Below are 19465 nucleotides of genomic sequence, written 5' to 3' on the forward strand. Positions count from 1 at the left end.
GCATTACAGTAATCTAAACGACAGGAAATGAAAGCATGCATCAGCACTTCCGTGTTAGCCTGAGAGAGAAACGGGCGGACTCTGGCGATATTCTTAAGGTGATAAAAAACAATTTCGGTTACATTTTTAATATGAGGGATAAAACTGAGCTCAGAGTAAAAAATAACGGCAAGGTTCTTCACATAATGTGAGGGATTAAAAATGTGTAGTTTTGGTAAAAGCTTCTCTCTGACCTTCGGGACCGATAACTAAAACCTCAGTTTTGTCCTGATTGAGCTGTAGGAAATTATCTGCCATCCATGACTTGATATCTAAAATGCAATTTAAAAGGGTATCAATGGGTTCTGTGTCATCAGGAGACACGGCAATATACAGCTGCGCGTCATCAGCATAGCTGTGAAAGCTGATGCTGTGTCCCCTGATGACATCCCCGAGGGGAAGCATATAAAGATTAAAAAGTAGAGGGCCTAAAATCGAACCTTGGGGAACCCCACATTTAATTTCATGGGTTTTGGAGGAAAAGGCATCCATACTTACAAAGAAATATCAGTCTGTGAGATAGGAATAAAACCAGTTAAAAACAGTACCAGAGATGCCCACTAGATTTTTAAATCTATTTAATAAAATTTGGTGATCTACTGTATCAAAAGCAGCGCTTAGATCCAGTAGCACAAGACTGTGAGTTTTCTCACGTCTGCAGTGCACCTAATATCATTTAAAATCCTTAAAAGAGCAGTCTCCGTACTGTGGTTCATCCTAAAACCAGATTGATATTTCTCCAAAATATTATTTGTATTTAAAAAATGATTCAACTGGATGAAAACCAATTTTTCTAAAATCTTACTTAAAAACGGTAAGTTGGATACAGGTCTGTAATTATTAAAAACGCTCGGGTCAGAATTGCTCTTCTTCAGAAGGGGCTTCACCACCGCCGTTTTAAAGGCAGCGGGGAAGACGCCCGTCTGAAGAGAGCAATTGACTATATTTAAAATTTGTTCCTCAAAAAATCCATAAAATGTTTTCAAAAGAAATGTGGGAATTGGATCCAAAAGGCAGGTTGTTGGGTTTACCTGGGAGAAAACTCGAACAAGTGTCCTTGCATCAACCAGGGCAAAACTTTCCAGTGTTTCCTCATGTAAATATGATTGTCCAGGTTTATTAAAACTTGTGTTTTGACGGGCTAAAAGACTGGATCTTATGTCATCGATTTTACTTCTGAAGTGGTCTGCAAAGTCCTCACAGAGAGCGTCTGTTGGTCTCTGTGGGGACTTATTAAATCACAACTAGTTAAAAGTTCAAAGGTGGAGAAGAGAACTCTGGGGTTGTTTTTATTGACTGTAATGAGGTTTGAGAAATAGGAAGATATTGCCAGTTTAACTGTTTTATTGTAGGATTTCAGTTGTTCGCATAAAATTTCACAGTGTACTGTAAGTTTACTTTTTCTCCACCTCCTCTCTGCACTCCTGCATTTTCTCTTTGATGTTTTGATAGCATTGTTTCTCAACGGGGGTACAGTCTTTGTTTTTGTTGTTTTAATTAAAAGTGGAGCTACTGAATCTAATGATGATTTAAGATGTAGGTTAAAATTGTCAACAATAAGATCGCAGGGTGCAGGTAAAATGTCAGCAGGAGTGCTTTTTAAGATCTCGATAAAATTTGCAGCCACCTCAGAAGATAGGTAGCGTTTCTTCACTGTTCTCACCGGGACTGCTAGATGGTTAAAACTGGCGATGTTAAAATAGACACAGTAGTGGTCTGACACTGCCAAGTCAACAACAGAGGACACACCAGCAGACAAGCCATAGGTTATAACCAAATCCAGGGTGTGTCCTCTGTTGTGAGTTGGCTGCAAGACGTGCTGTTTAAAATCCAAGCAGTTTAAAAGGTTTAAAAAATCTCTGGATAGTGGGTCCGAGATGTTGTCCATGTGTATATTAAAATTGCCAGTTATTAAAATCCTGTTATAACTGGAATATAAAATGGATCAGAATTCTGAAAATTCTGTAATAAAAGAAGTGGAATGATGGGGAGGTCTATAAACGGTAATGCAGAGAATAGGGGGACTGCTAAAAACAAAGGCATGGTGTTCAAACAATAAATAGCTGCTAAAAATGATCTCCTTTGATAAAAGAGTATTAATAAAAAATGATGCAGTCCCCCCTCCTCTTTTGCCATCCCTTGTAGAAAATAAAAAGTTAAAATTCGGTGGGCAAGCCTGGTATGAATGAGCAGTATTAACATATACTAGATTACCACTGTTAAAACCACGTTGTTTGTGTGTGCAAGGGAAGCGTCTGCCGGTGATGGTTTCAATGGGAAAGTTGTCCGATAGTGGTAATGATAATTAGGGCCTGCAGGGGGAGCTAGTGAGGGTGGTGGTACTGTGAGCAGCTGGTATTGGCCTGTAGGTGATGGTAGTGACATTGTCATTGCAGCGTTTATGAGTAGAAGAAGAAATATGATTGGTAAACAAGAGTCAGCTGGGAGTGGAATTGGTTACGACATGGTGGATGTTAGCGGCTAAAATCTTGCTACCAAGAGAGTTCGGATGAACACCATCCGGCTGGTAAAAAGACGGGCAATTACAGAATAGGTTAAAATTGTCTATAAAAGCAAAGTCAAGGTGGCCACAAGTGCGTAGGAGCCACGTGTTCAAGCTTAAAAGCCGGCTGAAGCGCTCGACTCCGCGAGACAATGCCGGCAAAATGCCACTCACCCAGACCGACAGACCGCAGGTTCTTAACAAGGCAAAGAGGGCGTGAAAGTCTCTCTTCGTCTGCTCAGACTGTCGGCGTATTGTCTCGTTTGTCCCTACGTGAACGATGAGCCGGGTTATGGATGATGGCAGAGAGTCAAGAACACCCGGCAGGATGTTAACTATGTCCATGACTTTTGCTCCGGGAAAACAGTGGGTGACGGAGCCGGGATAGTGAGTACGTCTAATGGTGCTGTCGCCAATTATAACGGTGGTCGGTGGGTGACGCGAGGAGGGAACGCCAAGGGACTCACCGTCGGCGGGAGATTCACGACCCCACTGTCCAGGATGGCTCCGCCGAGGCCGAGTGATGACGGTGGATGACACCAGTGAGTGTCGCCGATGATGCTGGTGATGTCGACCACTCGTGTACCGGGACACCGCGTCCCGGAGCAGCCCGACGCGTGAGTGGACGGCCGGGTCACCGGCGGACCCGCCCAACATGGGGTTCCCGGCCGAGGTCGTCGCCGTGGGTGGCGGGGAATCCGAGGGAGCCCCTGGGAGCACAGCCTCAGCGTCGGACGCAGCAGTCGGTGTCTCCGACTGCTGTAGTGCAGTGATGGGAACAGGAGACTCACTCGCCAGGGCGGCGAACCGATTCCCCAGGACCAGTTGGGGACGGTGGGGTGGGGTAAGGACAAAGTGGTCAACTCACAGGCTTCACACGGAAACTTGAGACATCAGACCCACTGTAGTTGAGACTTTATAGCAGGGGTCACCAACTACGGTCCTCGAAGGCACCTGTCCTGCAGGTTTTCAATCCCTCCCTGATGTAACACACCTTTTAAAATGACCAGGTTTGTTATCAGGCTTCTAAAGAGTTTGCTAATGAGTTGATCATTTGAATGACGAATAACGCTCCATTGTCCAATGCGTTCATCGGAACAGACGTTTTACAGCAATGTGACACTCGCAGATCAATGTCAACATCAAATGATTTATCAAGATCGAGTTCATTCCAGTATTTATCTCAGTAGCGGCAATTGTTTTAACACTTTTATTAAAAAACAAGTTAAAAATAGCATGAAAAATACGCCTCTTCTTAGCCAAGCTATAGTGGCTTGTCACCATTTGCTAGCACATGAACAAGTAGGATGTCACTATGTATTTACGTCAAGACAGCATGCACAGCCACACATTGGACCATGGCCAATCTCCAATCCCCGGCTACAGAAACTAGCTCTTGGGACATGGGATGTCACTCTCTGGCAGGGAATGAGCCCAAGCTGGGGTGCGAGGCTGACAAGTTCCAACTAGATATAGTCGGGCTTACCTCCACACACAGCTTTGGCTCTGGTACCAGTCCTCTTGAGATAGGTTGGACACTCTGCCACTCTAGAGTTTCCCAAAGTGAGGGGCTCCAAGCAGGTGTGGACATACTTATTGCCCCCCAGCTTGGTGCCTGTATGTTTGGGTTCACCACGGTGGACTAGAGGGTAGCCTCCCTCCACCTTAAGGTGGGGTGGATGGGTCCTGACTGTTGTTTGTGCCTATTCACCAAACAGCAGTTCAGAGTACCCACCCTTTTTGGAGTCCTTAGAGGATGTGCTGGAGAGCGCTCCCACCTGGGGAATTCAATTCTCACGTGGGCATTCTTGGGAAGAATGCCTAATGCCCCTCCTACCCCAATTTGAAATCGAGTGGTGTTCTGTTACTCGACTTCTTTGCTTGTCACGGACTGTCCATAACAAACACCATGTTCAAACATAAGGATTTCCTTATGTGCATTTTGCACCAGGACACCCTAGGCCGCAGTTCGATGATCGACTTTGTAGTCGTATGATCGGATTTGTGGCCGCATGTTTTTGACACTCGGGTGAAGAGAGTGGGGGTGCTGCCAAATGATCACCATCTGGTGGTGTGTTGGCTCCAATGTTGGGGGAAAATGCCAGTTTGACCCAGCACACCCAAACATATCATGAGGATGTGCTGGGAATGTCTGGCAGAATCCCCTGTCCAGGGGTGCACATAATCGTTTTCATACGGTACTCGAATGAGTACCAGTAGATTGTCTTTGGTCCAATGGATCACATAAGACACGGTTCGGATCGGTCATGGATTTTGAGTCACGAATCGGATCGTTTTTTTGTATGAGAATAGAGAAAAAAAAAGCTAAGTAGAACTTTGTCTTCATTTATTTTATAAAAAATATATATGTAAAAAAACAACTCCTAATGTCTAATATGGCCATTTAGGATTTAAGAACACATCCATCCATCCATTATCGATACCGCTTATCCTCACAAGGGTCGCGGGGCGTGCTGGAGCCTATCCCAGCTGTCTTCGGGCAGTAGGCGGGGGACACCCTAATTGGTTGCCAGCCAATCGCAGGGCACACGGAGACAAACATCCGCACTCAAAATCACACGTAGGGGCAATTTAGAGAGTCCAATCAACTTACCGTGCATGTTTTTGGAATGTGGGAGGAAACCGGAGTACATTGAGAAAACGCACGCAGGCACGGGGAGAACATGCAAACTCCACACAGGGAGGCCAGAGCCGGGATCAAACTCACGACCTCTGAACTGTGAGGCGGACGTGCTAACCAGTCGACCACCGTGCCTTTAAGAACACAATTTAACACAATTTTCAGTGGTACAGTGTATACATTTCAAAGTATCTGCCAGACATTTTGAGCTGAATGTTTTTCTTCAATTATTAAGCAAACGTGTTGTTATAAATTAAATGAAGACAACATTTTTATTTTTATTTAATTTTTTTCATAAGGAAAAAGTCTTGGAGTGCAATTTAAGATAATGTTCTTTAAATGTTTATAAATGGAGAAGGTTCAGCACTGTACTACCCGGTTACCCTTTATTAGTGGCAGACCTCTAACAATGACCGCAAGAGCAGTGCGCAGAATGCTCAATAAGGTGAAGAAAAAAAGAAAAAAAAGCCTGCCTGCTAAAGATTTACAGAAGGCCAACAAAACAATGTTTAACTCATTCACTGCCAGACATTTGTAGACCCTCTTTTACCCTAATGTTTGAAAACATTTGAAACAAATATAATTACATTCCTGGGATTGAATGGCTGGAATGTGAAAAGACAAATAAATATGCCAATGGCAGTGAATGAGTTAAAATTTAATATTTGTATTATTTATATGTTGTTTAGTGTTGTCGATGCCCGTCCTTTTTTTGGTGGAGTTATTTACGTGCAATTTGGGCATATGTAATGGAGGTGACTGTATTCTGTGAATGTAAATAGCCATATTGAAAATATGTCACCTGAAATATACTGTGCATGCGCAATGCATCTGAAAAGTATTCACAGCTCTACACCATATCCACATTTTAAGTAACACTAGCATTCCAAAATGGAACAAATTATTTTTTCCCTTCAAAATTTAACAACACACCCTACAATACTACTACTACTACTACTACTACTCCTACTACTACTACTACTACTACTACTACTACTACTAATAATAATAATACAATGATGGTGATAATGCTACACACACACACACACACACACACACACACACACACAGGGGTACAACAATACGTGTATCTGTATTGAATCGTTCGATACAGTGGTCAAGGTTCGGTGCGCACTGAATCGAACAATACACAAGATTTTTACGAAGAGAAGCTATGCGGTCTACTCCGCCTATTTATATGCTGCATTGGCGAGCGCAGACTTATTCACAGTACAGTACTGCTCCTCCCACATTAATTTGGCTCAAGCTGGTGAGAGGTCACATGGGGAGCTAGCTGGCGGTTGTGACATGGCTACAAGCATACCTGAAGTGGAAGAAGCTCCACCAAACTTCACATCTAGCGTTTGGAAGTTCTTTGGTTTTCGTGTTAAGTATGCCCCAGATGGAAAGCGTGTCGTGGACAAAACTACAACGGTATGCCGCAAGTCACACAATGCTAAACTACGTCGGTGGAAATACAACAAACATGACAACACATTTACGCCGACATCACCCCGATGTAAAAATAGGTGGAACCAGACAAGAAAAAGCACCTGTGCAACAAACTTTACCAGTGTCGCTTGGACAGTCATTGGCACATGATTCCAAGAGGGCAAAAGAAATCGACAGGGCGATGCTAATTTCATTACCATCGACATGCGACCCTTTTCTGTTGTGGAAAACGCCGGCTTTCTTAACCTGCCGCACTTGAGCCCCGTTATAAGGTTCCTTCGCGAAACTATTTTACTAACTTTTATTTTCTAAGGAGCTATTTATTTGTAAATTGCACTGTAATCTGTTGCTTAGAATGCACCACTGAATATGGGACATGTCTCCATCAGATAATTTATTTTGTATTAGTAAAGTATTCTTGTTTTTCATGGTGCTGTTTTTGTTGAATATTTTGCTAAGTATGCACAGCAGAAAATGTGTCAGGAATAGCTGCACCTGATATTTCATTTGTTTTATTTATTCTTTTTTTTTAGTATTGTACACCTTAATACAATGGTTTGAAAAAATAATTGAAGGGAAAAGTGTGTTTGTTTTATGTTCTGCCTATACTGAAAATACAGTCAGGGACCCTAATGATACACTACTGTATTTGAATGCTTTTGTGTTACAATGTTTGAAATGTTTAAAAAATAATGATGTTTCAAATTATACAGTATTAAGGGAGATTATTTTTTTCAAGGTGTTTAAAAAAAAAAAATAATAAATAAATATATATATATATATATATATATATATATATATATATATATATATATATATATATATATATATATATATATATATAGCCTATATGGTTCCAACTTAGATTGATTGAACCAAAGATTGATTTATTTTAAGGCTCTGATTTTGCTTAATAAGTTGCTGATGTTGAATATATAATTGACATGACAAGTACAGTCTAACTTTTATTTTCTAAGGAGCTATTTATTTGTAAAATATATTATACTTTGTTGCATAGAATGCACCACAGAAGATGGGTAATTTCTCCATGAGATAATTTATTTTGTATCAGTACAGTATTTTTATTTTTTTCATGATGCTGTTTTTGTTTAATATGTTGCTAAGTTTGCACAGTTTAAAATGAAGCAGGTATTGCTAAACCAGATTAAAAAAATAAATAAAGTTTGTACTTTTGAGTTGAAGCAAATGTTGGTAATTTCAATAAATTAGAAGTTTAAAAAATATATTGTTTTTTTGTATTGAACCGTGACACCTATGTATCGAACCGAACCGTGAATTTATCTATCTATCTATATCTATATATATATATATATATATATATATATATATATATATATATATATATATATCTATATATATATATATATATATATATATATATATAGATATAGATATAGATATATATATCTATATAGGTCTTGAGCTCTCTGGAGCACATTTTCATTAAGAAAGACCTTGTAAATTCATCTTTTACTCAAGTCTGACTCGTCTCCCAGTTGCTGCCACTGAAAAACATCCACACAGCAGGATGCTGCAACAACCATACTTTTTTCCTCAAGACTTAATGTCTGACATTCACACTGAAGCGGTCAATGTTTGCCTCATTACGTCAAAGAGTCTGTCAGGTGCGATAGGAGCCACGTATTTGTTTGTCAGTCTGTCTCACATTTATGGCAGTTATTCTTTTCAACAGCTGAATGCCTTCAACAGAAGAAAATCCGCCGAGTGGCCCAGTCGTGACATGACCTCAAGAGTTTGAGTCGTGCCAGAAATCTTTTGAATATTGCAGAACTGATGTTTTTGAAAAGATGAATAGTTCAAAATGTCTTCTGATGTCAGTGCATTTCCAATCTGTATTTACGGTAAATGTGTGGTTGAAGTTATTGCTGCCAAAGGAAAAGCTCAAGTAGTAGTACATGCTTTTTCCACCCTGCACCCTGAAGTTTAAATATTGTGGTCAATAAAAACATTTGTATTTGTTCGCATTAGCATGTGCTGTAGCTACAAAAAAAAAAAAAGTACTTAAGCATATTATTTGATATATTTTGACGATATTTTCTGCAAAGCATAAGGAAAAAAAATGCACAATGAGCACATTCAGTAAAATGACAACAATAGAGGAATTAATTATTGCCAACCCTTTATTTAAAGTGAATATATTTGTTCAGTATCGTATTGAAATGTTTGTTCTGTCCAAACACATTTAACATGCTTTTCCAAGACTGTTTCTTTTTCAATTGAAGACAATATTTCGATGGATTCTTTCAGGGATGTCCCCCGGGACTCCGAGCCAAAGCAAACATCATGAGTCATCAGATAGCCTGTCATCTGATCACATTGGGCAGGACGATGAGGAGTGGCTCTCTCAGGTCAGTCCCCTGTCTTTACTAACTGAGCACTGGCATTGTGACACAATCAAGCAGACATAATCTCCATCATTCACTATGCTGACACCCAGCACATACTTGGTTTGTGTAAAATAAATATTTTATATACATTTTATTGCATGCTTGAACACATTTGCCATTCTTCCTTTGTCTTAATGTGATTTTTTTTTCGAGCCCATCAATTTTGAATTACACAACACTTTGTTCAAGTAAAGGTTTCAAACAATAAATCCAGTGTGACATGGCTGAAGTTAATATGTAAACACATTGTGAATCATTTGTAAACAGGTACAGTACCTATGTTTTCAGAAAACTAGGTAAAATAAACATTTGTGTGCAATAAAAATGTCAGAATAAGGTGTCTCAGTTAAATGGGTCGTAATCTTCTTGTCATTATCACCTTAGGTTGAAGTGTAATTGAAAACATAGGGGAAAAAAAATAAATAAATTACGGACTATAAGTCGCGGTTTGTTTCATAGTTTGGCCGGGGGTGCGATTTATACTCTGAGCGACTTATGTGTGAAATTATTAACACATAATTACCTGTATATAATTTCACATGTTATTTTAACCCACATAAAGAAACATAAAGGTAAATCCTAAAAGCTATTAAAATGCATGAATAATTTAGACGGTTAAAATTAAATTAAATTCTAATATTGTGTTGAATAAATAATTAGAATAGTATGATAAAAAGACAATTTGACTGTCTATCAATCCATCTATACAAAATAGTATACTGTTCCTTTAAAAGGTGCCGTGCCTGGCTGTGCATGGTCTTGCATCATCAACCAGCCACACACACACACACACACACGCACACACGAGAGCGGAGGAGAGAACAGATAATTACGACCGAATACAAAAATACCTTTGGAGACTTGGAAACATTCTACATGGTCGGCGATAAATAAAATACTTATTTAATCGATCTACAACCGTTTTGGTGAGTTTAAAGTTATCTTACCATAACTTTCTTGTAATGCTACATGTGTGGATGTTAGCTAAATGTTACCATCGTAGCTCGGTGGAAATGATGTGTACTAAGCGCACAATTTTCACCACAATTTTCACCACATTTTCACCAATTTCGCCACACTCAACTCTGGGTGGTAGCGTGTCATGTTTGTTGGGTTCCCGACATATTTTTTATCCTCATCTCACACTTCATAAAGAAATGAAATGTCTCCAAACCGATGCGTTTAATGACGATTGCGCCGCACGTGAGGTTTTGCTTGTTCCGCCATCTTGCCACGTAAGTCTCAGCACAGACGTCTGACGTACTAACGCACGTAATCGCTTGCATATCTTTTTATTTTTTTTTTTAATTTATACTTTAAACATAGATTATCAATACCTCTGAATCGATAAAGAATATTTTTAATAAAACGAAAAATGCATTGAAAAAATTATCGTTATATATATGTGTGATTATACCGTGATTTACATATGATCCAAGAGACTACTATTGGTGATTAGTCGACTAGCAAAATAATCGTTTGTGGCAGCCCTGTAGGAGAGCCTTCACAGCGACCCTACTTGCAGATCAACCTTTTACTGCTGATAACTATGGCCAGTGCAGGGCGGCAGGAGGGCCAAGCAGCGAGTCTTATAAAAATATGTTTATGCCTTTTTAAAGTATTTGTCAGATTTGTTATCCTCAGGTGGTTTACTGGTTAGCACGTCTGCCTCACAGTTCAGAGGTCGTGGGTTCGATCCCGGCTCCGGCCTCCCTGTAAGGAGTTTGCATGTTCTCCCCGTGCCTGCGTCGGTTTCCTCCGGGTACTCCGGTTTCCTCCCACATTCCAAAAACATGCATGGTAAGTTGATTGGACTGTCTAAATTGCCCCTAGGTGTGATTGTGAGTGCGGATGTTTGTCTCTGTGTGCCCTGCGATTGGCTGGCAACCAATTCAGGGTGTCCCCCGCCTACTGCCCAAAGACAGCTGGGATAGGCTCCAGCACGCCCGCTTGTGAGGATAAGCGGTATGGATAATGAATGAATGAATGTTATCCTCAGGGTATCAAAATGGTACTGACACCTGTTTCTGAAGAATACCTTTTTTCTGAAGCTGAGCCATTATTCATCGTTATCTGAACCCTGAGCAACTTCAATGTCATCTTCAGTCGACATAAGTGACAAAATGACTGCCCCCTGAGCTAGATCACAATAGGTGTATTTCTCACATTTCACAAACGCAATATTAATCAGAATGCTGTGTTTTGACTAGTGGGCTTGTATAGAACATATTCTGGAAAAAAAATATGTTTGGGTTGACTTCCCTCTTTAATTACCATGTTAAATCATTCATTTATTAAACCAAAGACACAATTTTTAATGTGTTACTGCAAAGAGCCGCATTATACATAACGTACATTAACGTGCGCTCCCTTTTAAACAAAACTTTTATCATAAACGACCTGATTTTAGACAATAATTTACATGGTATACTTTTGTCTGAGACATGGCTTGGTACAGATGCTCCAGTTGCTCTCAACGAGGCTTGCCCACCGAATTTTAACTTTTTATTTTCTACAAGGGATGGCAAAAGAGGAGGCGGGACTGCATCAATTTTTATTAATACTCTTTTATCAAAGGAGATCATTTTTAGCAGCTATTTATTGTTTGAACACCATGCCTTTGTTTTTAGCAGTCCCCCTATTCTCTGCATTACCGTCTATAGACCTCCCCATCATTCCACTTCTTTTATTACAGAATTTTCAGAATTCTTATCCATTTTATATTCCAGTTATAACAGGATATTAATAACTGGCGATTTTAATATACACATGGACAACATCTCGGACCCACTATCCAGAGATTTTTCAAACCTTTTAAACTGCTTGGATTTTAAACAGCACGTCTTGCATCCAACTCACAACAGAGGACACACCCTGGATTTGGTTATAACCTATGGCTTGTCTGCTGGTGTGTCCTCTGTTGTTGACTTGGCAGTGTCAGACCACTACTGTGTCTATTTTAACATTGCCAGTTTTAACCATCTAGCAGTCCCGGTCAGAACAGTGAAGAAACGCTACCTATCTTCTGAGGTGGCTGCAAATTTTATCGAGACCTTAAAAAGCACTCCTGCTGACATTTTACCTGCACCCTGTGATCTTATTGTTGACAATTTTAACCTACATCTTAAATCATCATTAGATTCAGTAGCTCCACTTTTAATTAAAACAACAAAAACAAAGACTGTACCCCCGTGGAGAAACAATGCTATCAAAATATCAAAGAGAAAATGCAGGAGTGCAGAGAGGAGGTGGAGAAAAAGTAAACTTACAGTACACTATGAAATTTTATGCGAACAACTGAAATCCTACAATAAAACAGTAAAACTGGCAAGATCTTCCTATTTCTCAAACCTCATTACAGTCAATAAAAACAAGCCCAGGGTTTTCTTCTCCACCTTAGAACTTTTAACTAGTTCTGATTTTAATAAGTCCCCACAGAGACCAACAGATGCTCTCTGTGAGGACTTTGCAGACCACTTCAGAAGTAAAATCGATGACATAAGATCCAGTCTTTTAGCCCGTCAAAACACAAGTTTTAATAAACCCGGACAATCATATTCACATGAGGAAACACTGGAAAGTTTTGCCCTGGTTGATGCAAGGACACTTGTTCGAGTTTTCTCCCAGGTAAACCCAACAACCTGCCTTTTGGATCCAATTCCCACATTTCTTTTGAAGACATTTTATGGATTTTTTGAAGAACAAATTTTAAATATACTCAATTGCTCTCTTCAGACAGGCGTCTTCCCCGCTGCCTTTAAAACAGCGGTGGTGAAGCCCCTTCTGAAGAAGAGCAGTTCTGACCCGAGCGTTTTTAATAATTACAGACCCGTATCCAACTTACCGTTTTTAAGTAAGATTTTAGAAAAACTGGTTTTCATCCAGTTGAATCATTTTTTAAATACAAATAATATTGTGGAGAAATATCAATCTGGTTTTAGGATGAACCACAGTACGGAGACTGCTCTTTTAAGGATTTTAAATGATATTAGGTGCACTGCAGACGTGAGAAAACTCACAGTCTTGGTGCTACTGGATCTAAGCGCTGCTTTTGATACAGTAGATCACCAAATTTTATTAAATAGACTTAAAAATCTAGTGGGCATCTCTGGTACTGTTTTTGACTGGTTTTATTCCTATCTCACAGACCGATATTTCTTTGTAAGTATGGATACTTGTTCCTCTAAAACTCATTAAATTAAATGTGGGGTTCCTCAAGGTTCAATTTTAGGCCCCCTACTTTTTAATCTTTATATGCTTCCCCTCGGGGATGTCATCAGGGGACACGGCATCAGCTTTCACAGCTATGCTGATGACACGCAGCTGTATATTGCCGTGTCTCCTGATGACACAGGACCCATTGATACCCTTTTAAATTGCATTTTAGATATCAAGTCATGGATGGCAGATAATTTCCTACAGCTCAATCAGGACAAGACTGAGGTTTTAGTCATCGGTCCCGAAGGTCAGAGAGAGAAGCTTTTACCAAAACTACACATTTTTAATCCCTCACATTGTGTGAAGAACCTTGGCGTCATTTTTGACTCTGAGCTCAGTTTTATTCCTCATATTAAAAATGTAACCAAGATTGTTTTTTATCACCTTAAGAATATCGCCAGAGTCCGCCCGTTTCTCTCTCAGGCTAACACGGAAGTGCTGATGCATGCCTTTATTTCCTGTCGTTTAGATTACTGTAATGCCCTGCTTTCTGGCCTCCCGAAAAAGAGCATTTCACCACTGCAACTACTGCAGAATTCAGCCGCTCGGGTGCTGACGAGAACCAGAGGGCGGGAGCACATTACGCCAGTTTTGAAATTGCTGCATTGGCTCCCTGTGTGTTTCAGGATCGATTTTAAAGTACTTTTATTAGTTTATAAATGTGTTAATGGTCTTGGGCCATCTTATTTATCTGATTTGCTTTTATCATACCAGCCCTCGCGGATCCTGAGGTCCTCTGGCGCCGGCCTTTTATTTATTCCAAGGGTGAGGACCAAAATGCATGGCGAGGCTGCATTCAGCCGTTTTGGTCCTCACCTTTGGAATAGCCTGCCAGAGGACGTCAGGTCTGCAGAGACTGTTGATATTTTTAAGAGGAAGCTCAAGACACACCTTTTTAGTTTGGCTTTCAACAACTTTTAAATAATTTATCTTTTCTTTTGATTGAAGATAATTCTATGTTTTGCTTTGAATGTTTTAAAGCACTTTGAGTTGCATTTTTATGTATGAAAAGTGCTATATAAATAAAATGTGATTGATTGATTGATACATATGGGCGCGCATAAACTGCCCCATTCTGTCCCCTCACTCCCTAGCTCTCTTACATATTTAACTCTCCTTCTTTGTATGACTTTTTACCTTATGCAGTGTTCAAAAATGTTACTTGTTCCAAGCAAGTTGAAGTGTTTCATACATTTTGGGAACAACTGGTTCTACTTTTTTGCCTGGCCTTTCAAAGACAGGCAAAACAAGACTTATTGCTAAATTCAGTCCCTATTGGAAAATTTCTGCTTGATGTTTGCATGGAAGGAACTGAAGTACCGTTGAAGATGTGAAGTCCTGCTCTAATTTTGCCAAACATATGAGGCAGAATGATTCTGCAGAAAACCTCCCAGCAAGCACCAGCATAGGAGCTCACAAGATATGCTAGTTTTATATGGTGTGTATTTGTGCATGTGTTGTTGGTTTATTATTTTTTTATTTTATTTTTTTGTGGGGTTGACAATATATTTTTGTTATGCTGTGATTTTTTCCCTCCTATTTTAAAAGTGAACTTGGTAGGCAACATGACTCAATGTTTTTTCCCTCGATTTTTCATTTATAAAGGGGTAATGATTTTTTTGTTTTCTGCTAGTGTTTGCTTAATATTAATTCAGATTATTTCTCTTCAGAGTGAAAAGTGTGTTGTTTGCAATGAATGGTGCACATGCCGTTTTATTTTCAAGTTATGCTCATACACAGATCATTTATGCATATGTGCAGCTGCAAATGTTGTGTATGAGGGATTAATTTTCATAGGTTTGTGTCTGTTACCAACAAACAAAAGGTAAATGAAAATTAAACCTACAGCAAAAGCAAGAGTAAAGTGAAATCTTTATTTTTTTTTTGTAAAGTCCTTACTCACAAATTAGTCTCAAAGGGCTCCACAGGCCCACCGTTGACCTTGACTGACAACATCCCATGATTCAAGCCCCTCAATCAGGCAAGAAAAACTCAAATTCACATTTTGAGGAAAAATAAACCTTGAGAATGGTCCACAGATGAGTATCTAAACCAGGGGTTCCCACACTTTTTCAGCCTAAGAGCTACTTATGACATGACTGAGTCAAAATGATCTACCACTTACTAAAAATGTAAAACACATTATTTAAGATTAGAGAATTATTATTATATGTACCGTATATGATGGTGTACCTTGCATGACTGCATCAACCTATAGAGCTAAATACAACAAAACATGTTTTGTAATTACCTTACTCTGATGACTTGTACTGAATGAAATCAGCCAGGGACGCATAGTCCGGACAGTAGCTGCTGATAGCCAGCCTCAAGCAGGTTTGCAGCAACAACAATCCGCCCATTCGCGCCATTCTGGGCGTTTAAAACAAGTCACCTTTTTTGCACACTATGCTAATGCTATCAATATTGCTGTCTTGGTAAAGTTCAAGAACTGTAAAAAAAAATAAATAATAAAGCCGCCGGCTGAACAGGACGCTCTGTGGCTGCATGTGAAATGTGCTGCCGCGAGGCGGCGAAATGGCAAAAAAGTTTACTTGGTTTATATGCGCCGAATGGAGCGAATGGGCGGATTTCCGGTACTTCGCTTCACACCTGCCCGCGCGATCTAAATTGACGCCAATTGAAACGCGCCGCCAGAAACGCTCCCAATGCAGTTGGTGTGAACGTAGCAATACAGTAGTGAGGACGGATGATAGGCTGGCGATCTACCTACGATGCCTTTGCGATCGACGGGTCGATCGATGTAATGGGCACCCCTGAACTAAACATTTGCCGAAATTCATTCAACTTTGCACACACATCAGGCCTGGCAAAAAAAAAAAAAAAACTCCATTAATTGAGTTTGTGTCATTTTTAAAAAATTCTAATTCCAGTGTGTCAGTACCCCCAACATGACAGTACCCAAAAGTGGCCCGAGTTGTGAGGGCCTCTATAGCTGCTTGCACCTTTAGCTGCCATTTATTTCATGTTGGACCAAAAAAAAAAATCCTAGTTGTGAATTAATCTTTCACAGACAATAACATTAAAACTGATTCTGATTTTGAATTAAACATAACCAGTATGTTCCTCTCTGCCTGACCTTTCTCAAACGATGTGTTGGTTTGTGTCTGAAGTTGCTTAGAGCTACTATTCTGTTTTGTCCAATCAAACCCTTTCCCCCCTAATATATTTCCTCATGATTTTATCATGTAGAACACTTTGATATGTCCTCTGTGCTTACTTTATTGACATGTATATTCTCAGGTGGAGATTGTTACTCATACAGGTCCACATCGTCGGCTCTGGATGGGACCCCAATTTCAGTTTAAGACCATTCATCCCTCAGGCCAGACCACAGTAATCTCATCTTCCTCATCAGTGCTTCAGTCTCAGGGTCCATCTGATGCACAGCAGCCTCTCATGGACTTTGACACAGATGACCTGGACCTACAAAGCCTGAGGTATTGTTAACAAATGATATAGTACAAAGTATATAGTTCATTCATTAAAATGTTCTTTGAACCAAACTTTGTCAATAAGTCAATATCTACTTTCCATTAAAAAAAATAACATGTTCTTGTTATTGCAAAAACATTTGGACATTGGACTACTACTGGACATTCCACTTGTCAATGCTGCAAGGAAATGTGAAATTTTGCTCCCTTCTAACTGTACCACCAAGCCATTTTTTTTCTTAGCCATATGTCTTTTATGGTCATACTGCAGATTTCCATCCCCTTTCTACACTGTAAACACGGACAAGTTCAGAAAACTAAAAAAAAAAAAATGTTTTTACCGATTACATAAAAACGTTCAAGATATACTGATATTTTTTTGAGTTTCACTATACTGTACTTAAAAAATATGTCTTCAGTAGACTAGAAGTTATTTTCTAAATTTAAACCCAAACATATTCTTTTCAAGAATGTTTCCAGCAGGTCCACTAGTTGACACACGGCATTCTGATTAATTTTGAATTTGTGGAAGTTAAGCAGCAAAATGCACTTGTTTTTAGCCATCTCCGGGGGCGGTTATTTTGTCTCCCGTCGACTGAAAATCACACAACTGCTCACAACAACCAATCACGGCTGACCTATTACCTGTTTTCTGAATCTGAGCCTTTTTAATCGACACAATACAAAATACCCGCCCCCAAAGACGGCGAAAATATATATATATATATATATATATATATATATATATATATATATATATATATATATATATTTTTTTTTTTTTTTAATTCCCTTAACTTAATGTTTATGTCTACGTCATACTTAGTGATTTGAGTTTTCCTTTTGTCAAGATGGCGTACAGTGCGCCAGTGTGTTCAATGTTGCCCACTCGGCATTCATTGCAGCCTGATCATCCTGGAAGGGGGATTCCCCCATCCGTGGTCCCTTCTCAAGGTTTCTCACTTTTCCCCAGATGTTTTTTTGAGTTTTTCCTTGCCCTCCTGGGGGTTAAGATAAGGGGATGTCGTGTATATAATCTGCTGCATATGTGAAGCCCTTTGAGACTTTCCTGTGACTGTATAAATAAATTTGACATGACTTGACCTGACCCTTTTGACAATTCGGCTCATTTTACTGTTATGGCTGATTGGTGCTTCATTCACAAACGCTCTGCTAGTGTATGATCGCCAAACTTGGTTGGACTGGCGGTGCGGCGTTGGAAGTTCGGGTGTGTTTGAGCACGGCTGGAAGAAGACATTGCCCGCTGACATCGCGATGGAAGCGGTACCGAGGCAAACGTGGTGGCCAGCTAATGAGGCTGGTGCACGCTTCATCTCCTGCTCGCTCCCGGACGCACGAATGTGGCTCGCTCGGAACCCTTCTGCTGGCTCGTGCCTGATACCCATTGTCAGCTACGGCGAAGAGTTTGGGCTGTGCCGCCGCCTACCATGCACCATCAGACGTGGTGTGAACCGTCAACTTCTCAAGGAGCCTCCCAAGGCCCGCCAATCGGAGGTGACACGCGCACCTGCTGATGCTCCCACAAGGATAGCGTTGTTTAACGCCCGGTCGTTGACAAACGAATCGTTTATCCTGAGGGAGCTATTCCTTTCCAATGACTTGGATTTCCTCTGCCTGACGGAGACTTGGACCGCCGCCGCTGAGTCCAGTGCGATCCTTGAACTATTACCGCCTGCATGTTCTGACTTGGGTGCTCCAAGAACTTCAAGCCGTGGTGGAGGAACAGCGACTGTTTTCAAAAACAAATTTAAATGGAAACAGTGTATATTCGCCACATCGTTCAGCAGCTTTGAGGGTACTTTGTTTTAAGTTGCCAGTGCCGTCCTTGTGCTCTGTGCTGTCATCTACCATCCTCCTAAATACAACAAGGAGTTTCTGAATGACTTGATCATGCTGCTATATGATCACATCTTGTTCATGGGGGACTTTAATATTCACGTGTGCCGTCCTGAAAAAACACTGGCAAAGGACTTTTTAAGACTCATTGACTCTTTCAATTTGGTGCAGTGCATGTCTGACTCCTCTCACAAGCAAGGACACACTTTAGACCTTGTCCTTACTTTTGGTCGATCGGTCTCAATTTTAAAAGTTTTGGACAATGTGCTTTCTGATCATATGACTGTACTCTTTGATGTAATGTTTTCCAGTGCTGTCAGAGCCACGGCTAGTGAGTGCAGGCGCCAGATTTTTAACCCCCTCACTGCTAGTCAGTTCTCTGATGATCAGCGTTGTGTTCCCTCTTCAAAAACAGAGGAACTCAGCACTTGGTTCCATTGATCTTGCCTTATCCGTGGCTCCATTAAAACATATGCAGCAAAAAATTAGACCGGAGCCATGGTTTAATGAGAGCACTTGCGCAGCTACACAAGAATTCCACAGAGCTAAACGCAGGTGGAAAAGAGACAGGCTGCAGGTCTCTTAAATCTTAAAGGACTGCTAGCGTGGTTACAAGAGAAAGGTGAAGGAGTCCAAGAGAGACCACTTGTCATGTCTGATTCAGGCAAATTGACATCCATGTGCTCTATTTAAAGCAATTGACTCCGAACTTAAGCCCCATCAACCGATTTGCACGGACTCGTCCCCTGAAATGTGCAATATATTCCTGCAGTTTTTCATTGACAAGGTTGCTACAGCGAAGGCTCTTGTTTCGAACTCTACATTTGACCCCTCTGTCCAAGTTCCTTGTTCAGCAGTGTTTTATTCCTTTGAG

General features: G+C 40.3%; 1 protein-coding gene across 9 annotated transcripts in view; it reads left to right on the forward strand.

Moving 5' to 3' along the window:
- Positions 1–19465, forward strand: part of bcas3 (BCAS3 microtubule associated cell migration factor) — a 482251-nt gene that overhangs the window by 200450 nt on the left and 262336 nt on the right. For all 9 annotated transcript variants that reach the window (XR_015087344.1, XR_015087345.1, XM_086034860.1 and 6 more), the window contains 2 exons: positions 8925–9025; positions 16544–16740. Coding sequence is in view for 7 of the 9 variants with exons in the window: in XM_086034860.1 (XP_085890986.1) it covers positions 8925–9025; positions 16544–16740 (298 nt within the window). In the remaining 2 variants the exon portion in view is untranslated. The remainder of the gene's footprint in view (positions 1–8924; positions 9026–16543; positions 16741–19465) is intronic.

Source organism: Filicampus tigris, chromosome 7 (assembly GCF_054856515.1).
Source record: "Filicampus tigris isolate MCC_2025a chromosome 7, RoL_Ftig_1.0, whole genome shotgun sequence".
Lineage (NCBI taxonomy): Eukaryota > Metazoa > Chordata > Actinopteri > Syngnathiformes > Syngnathidae > Filicampus > Filicampus tigris.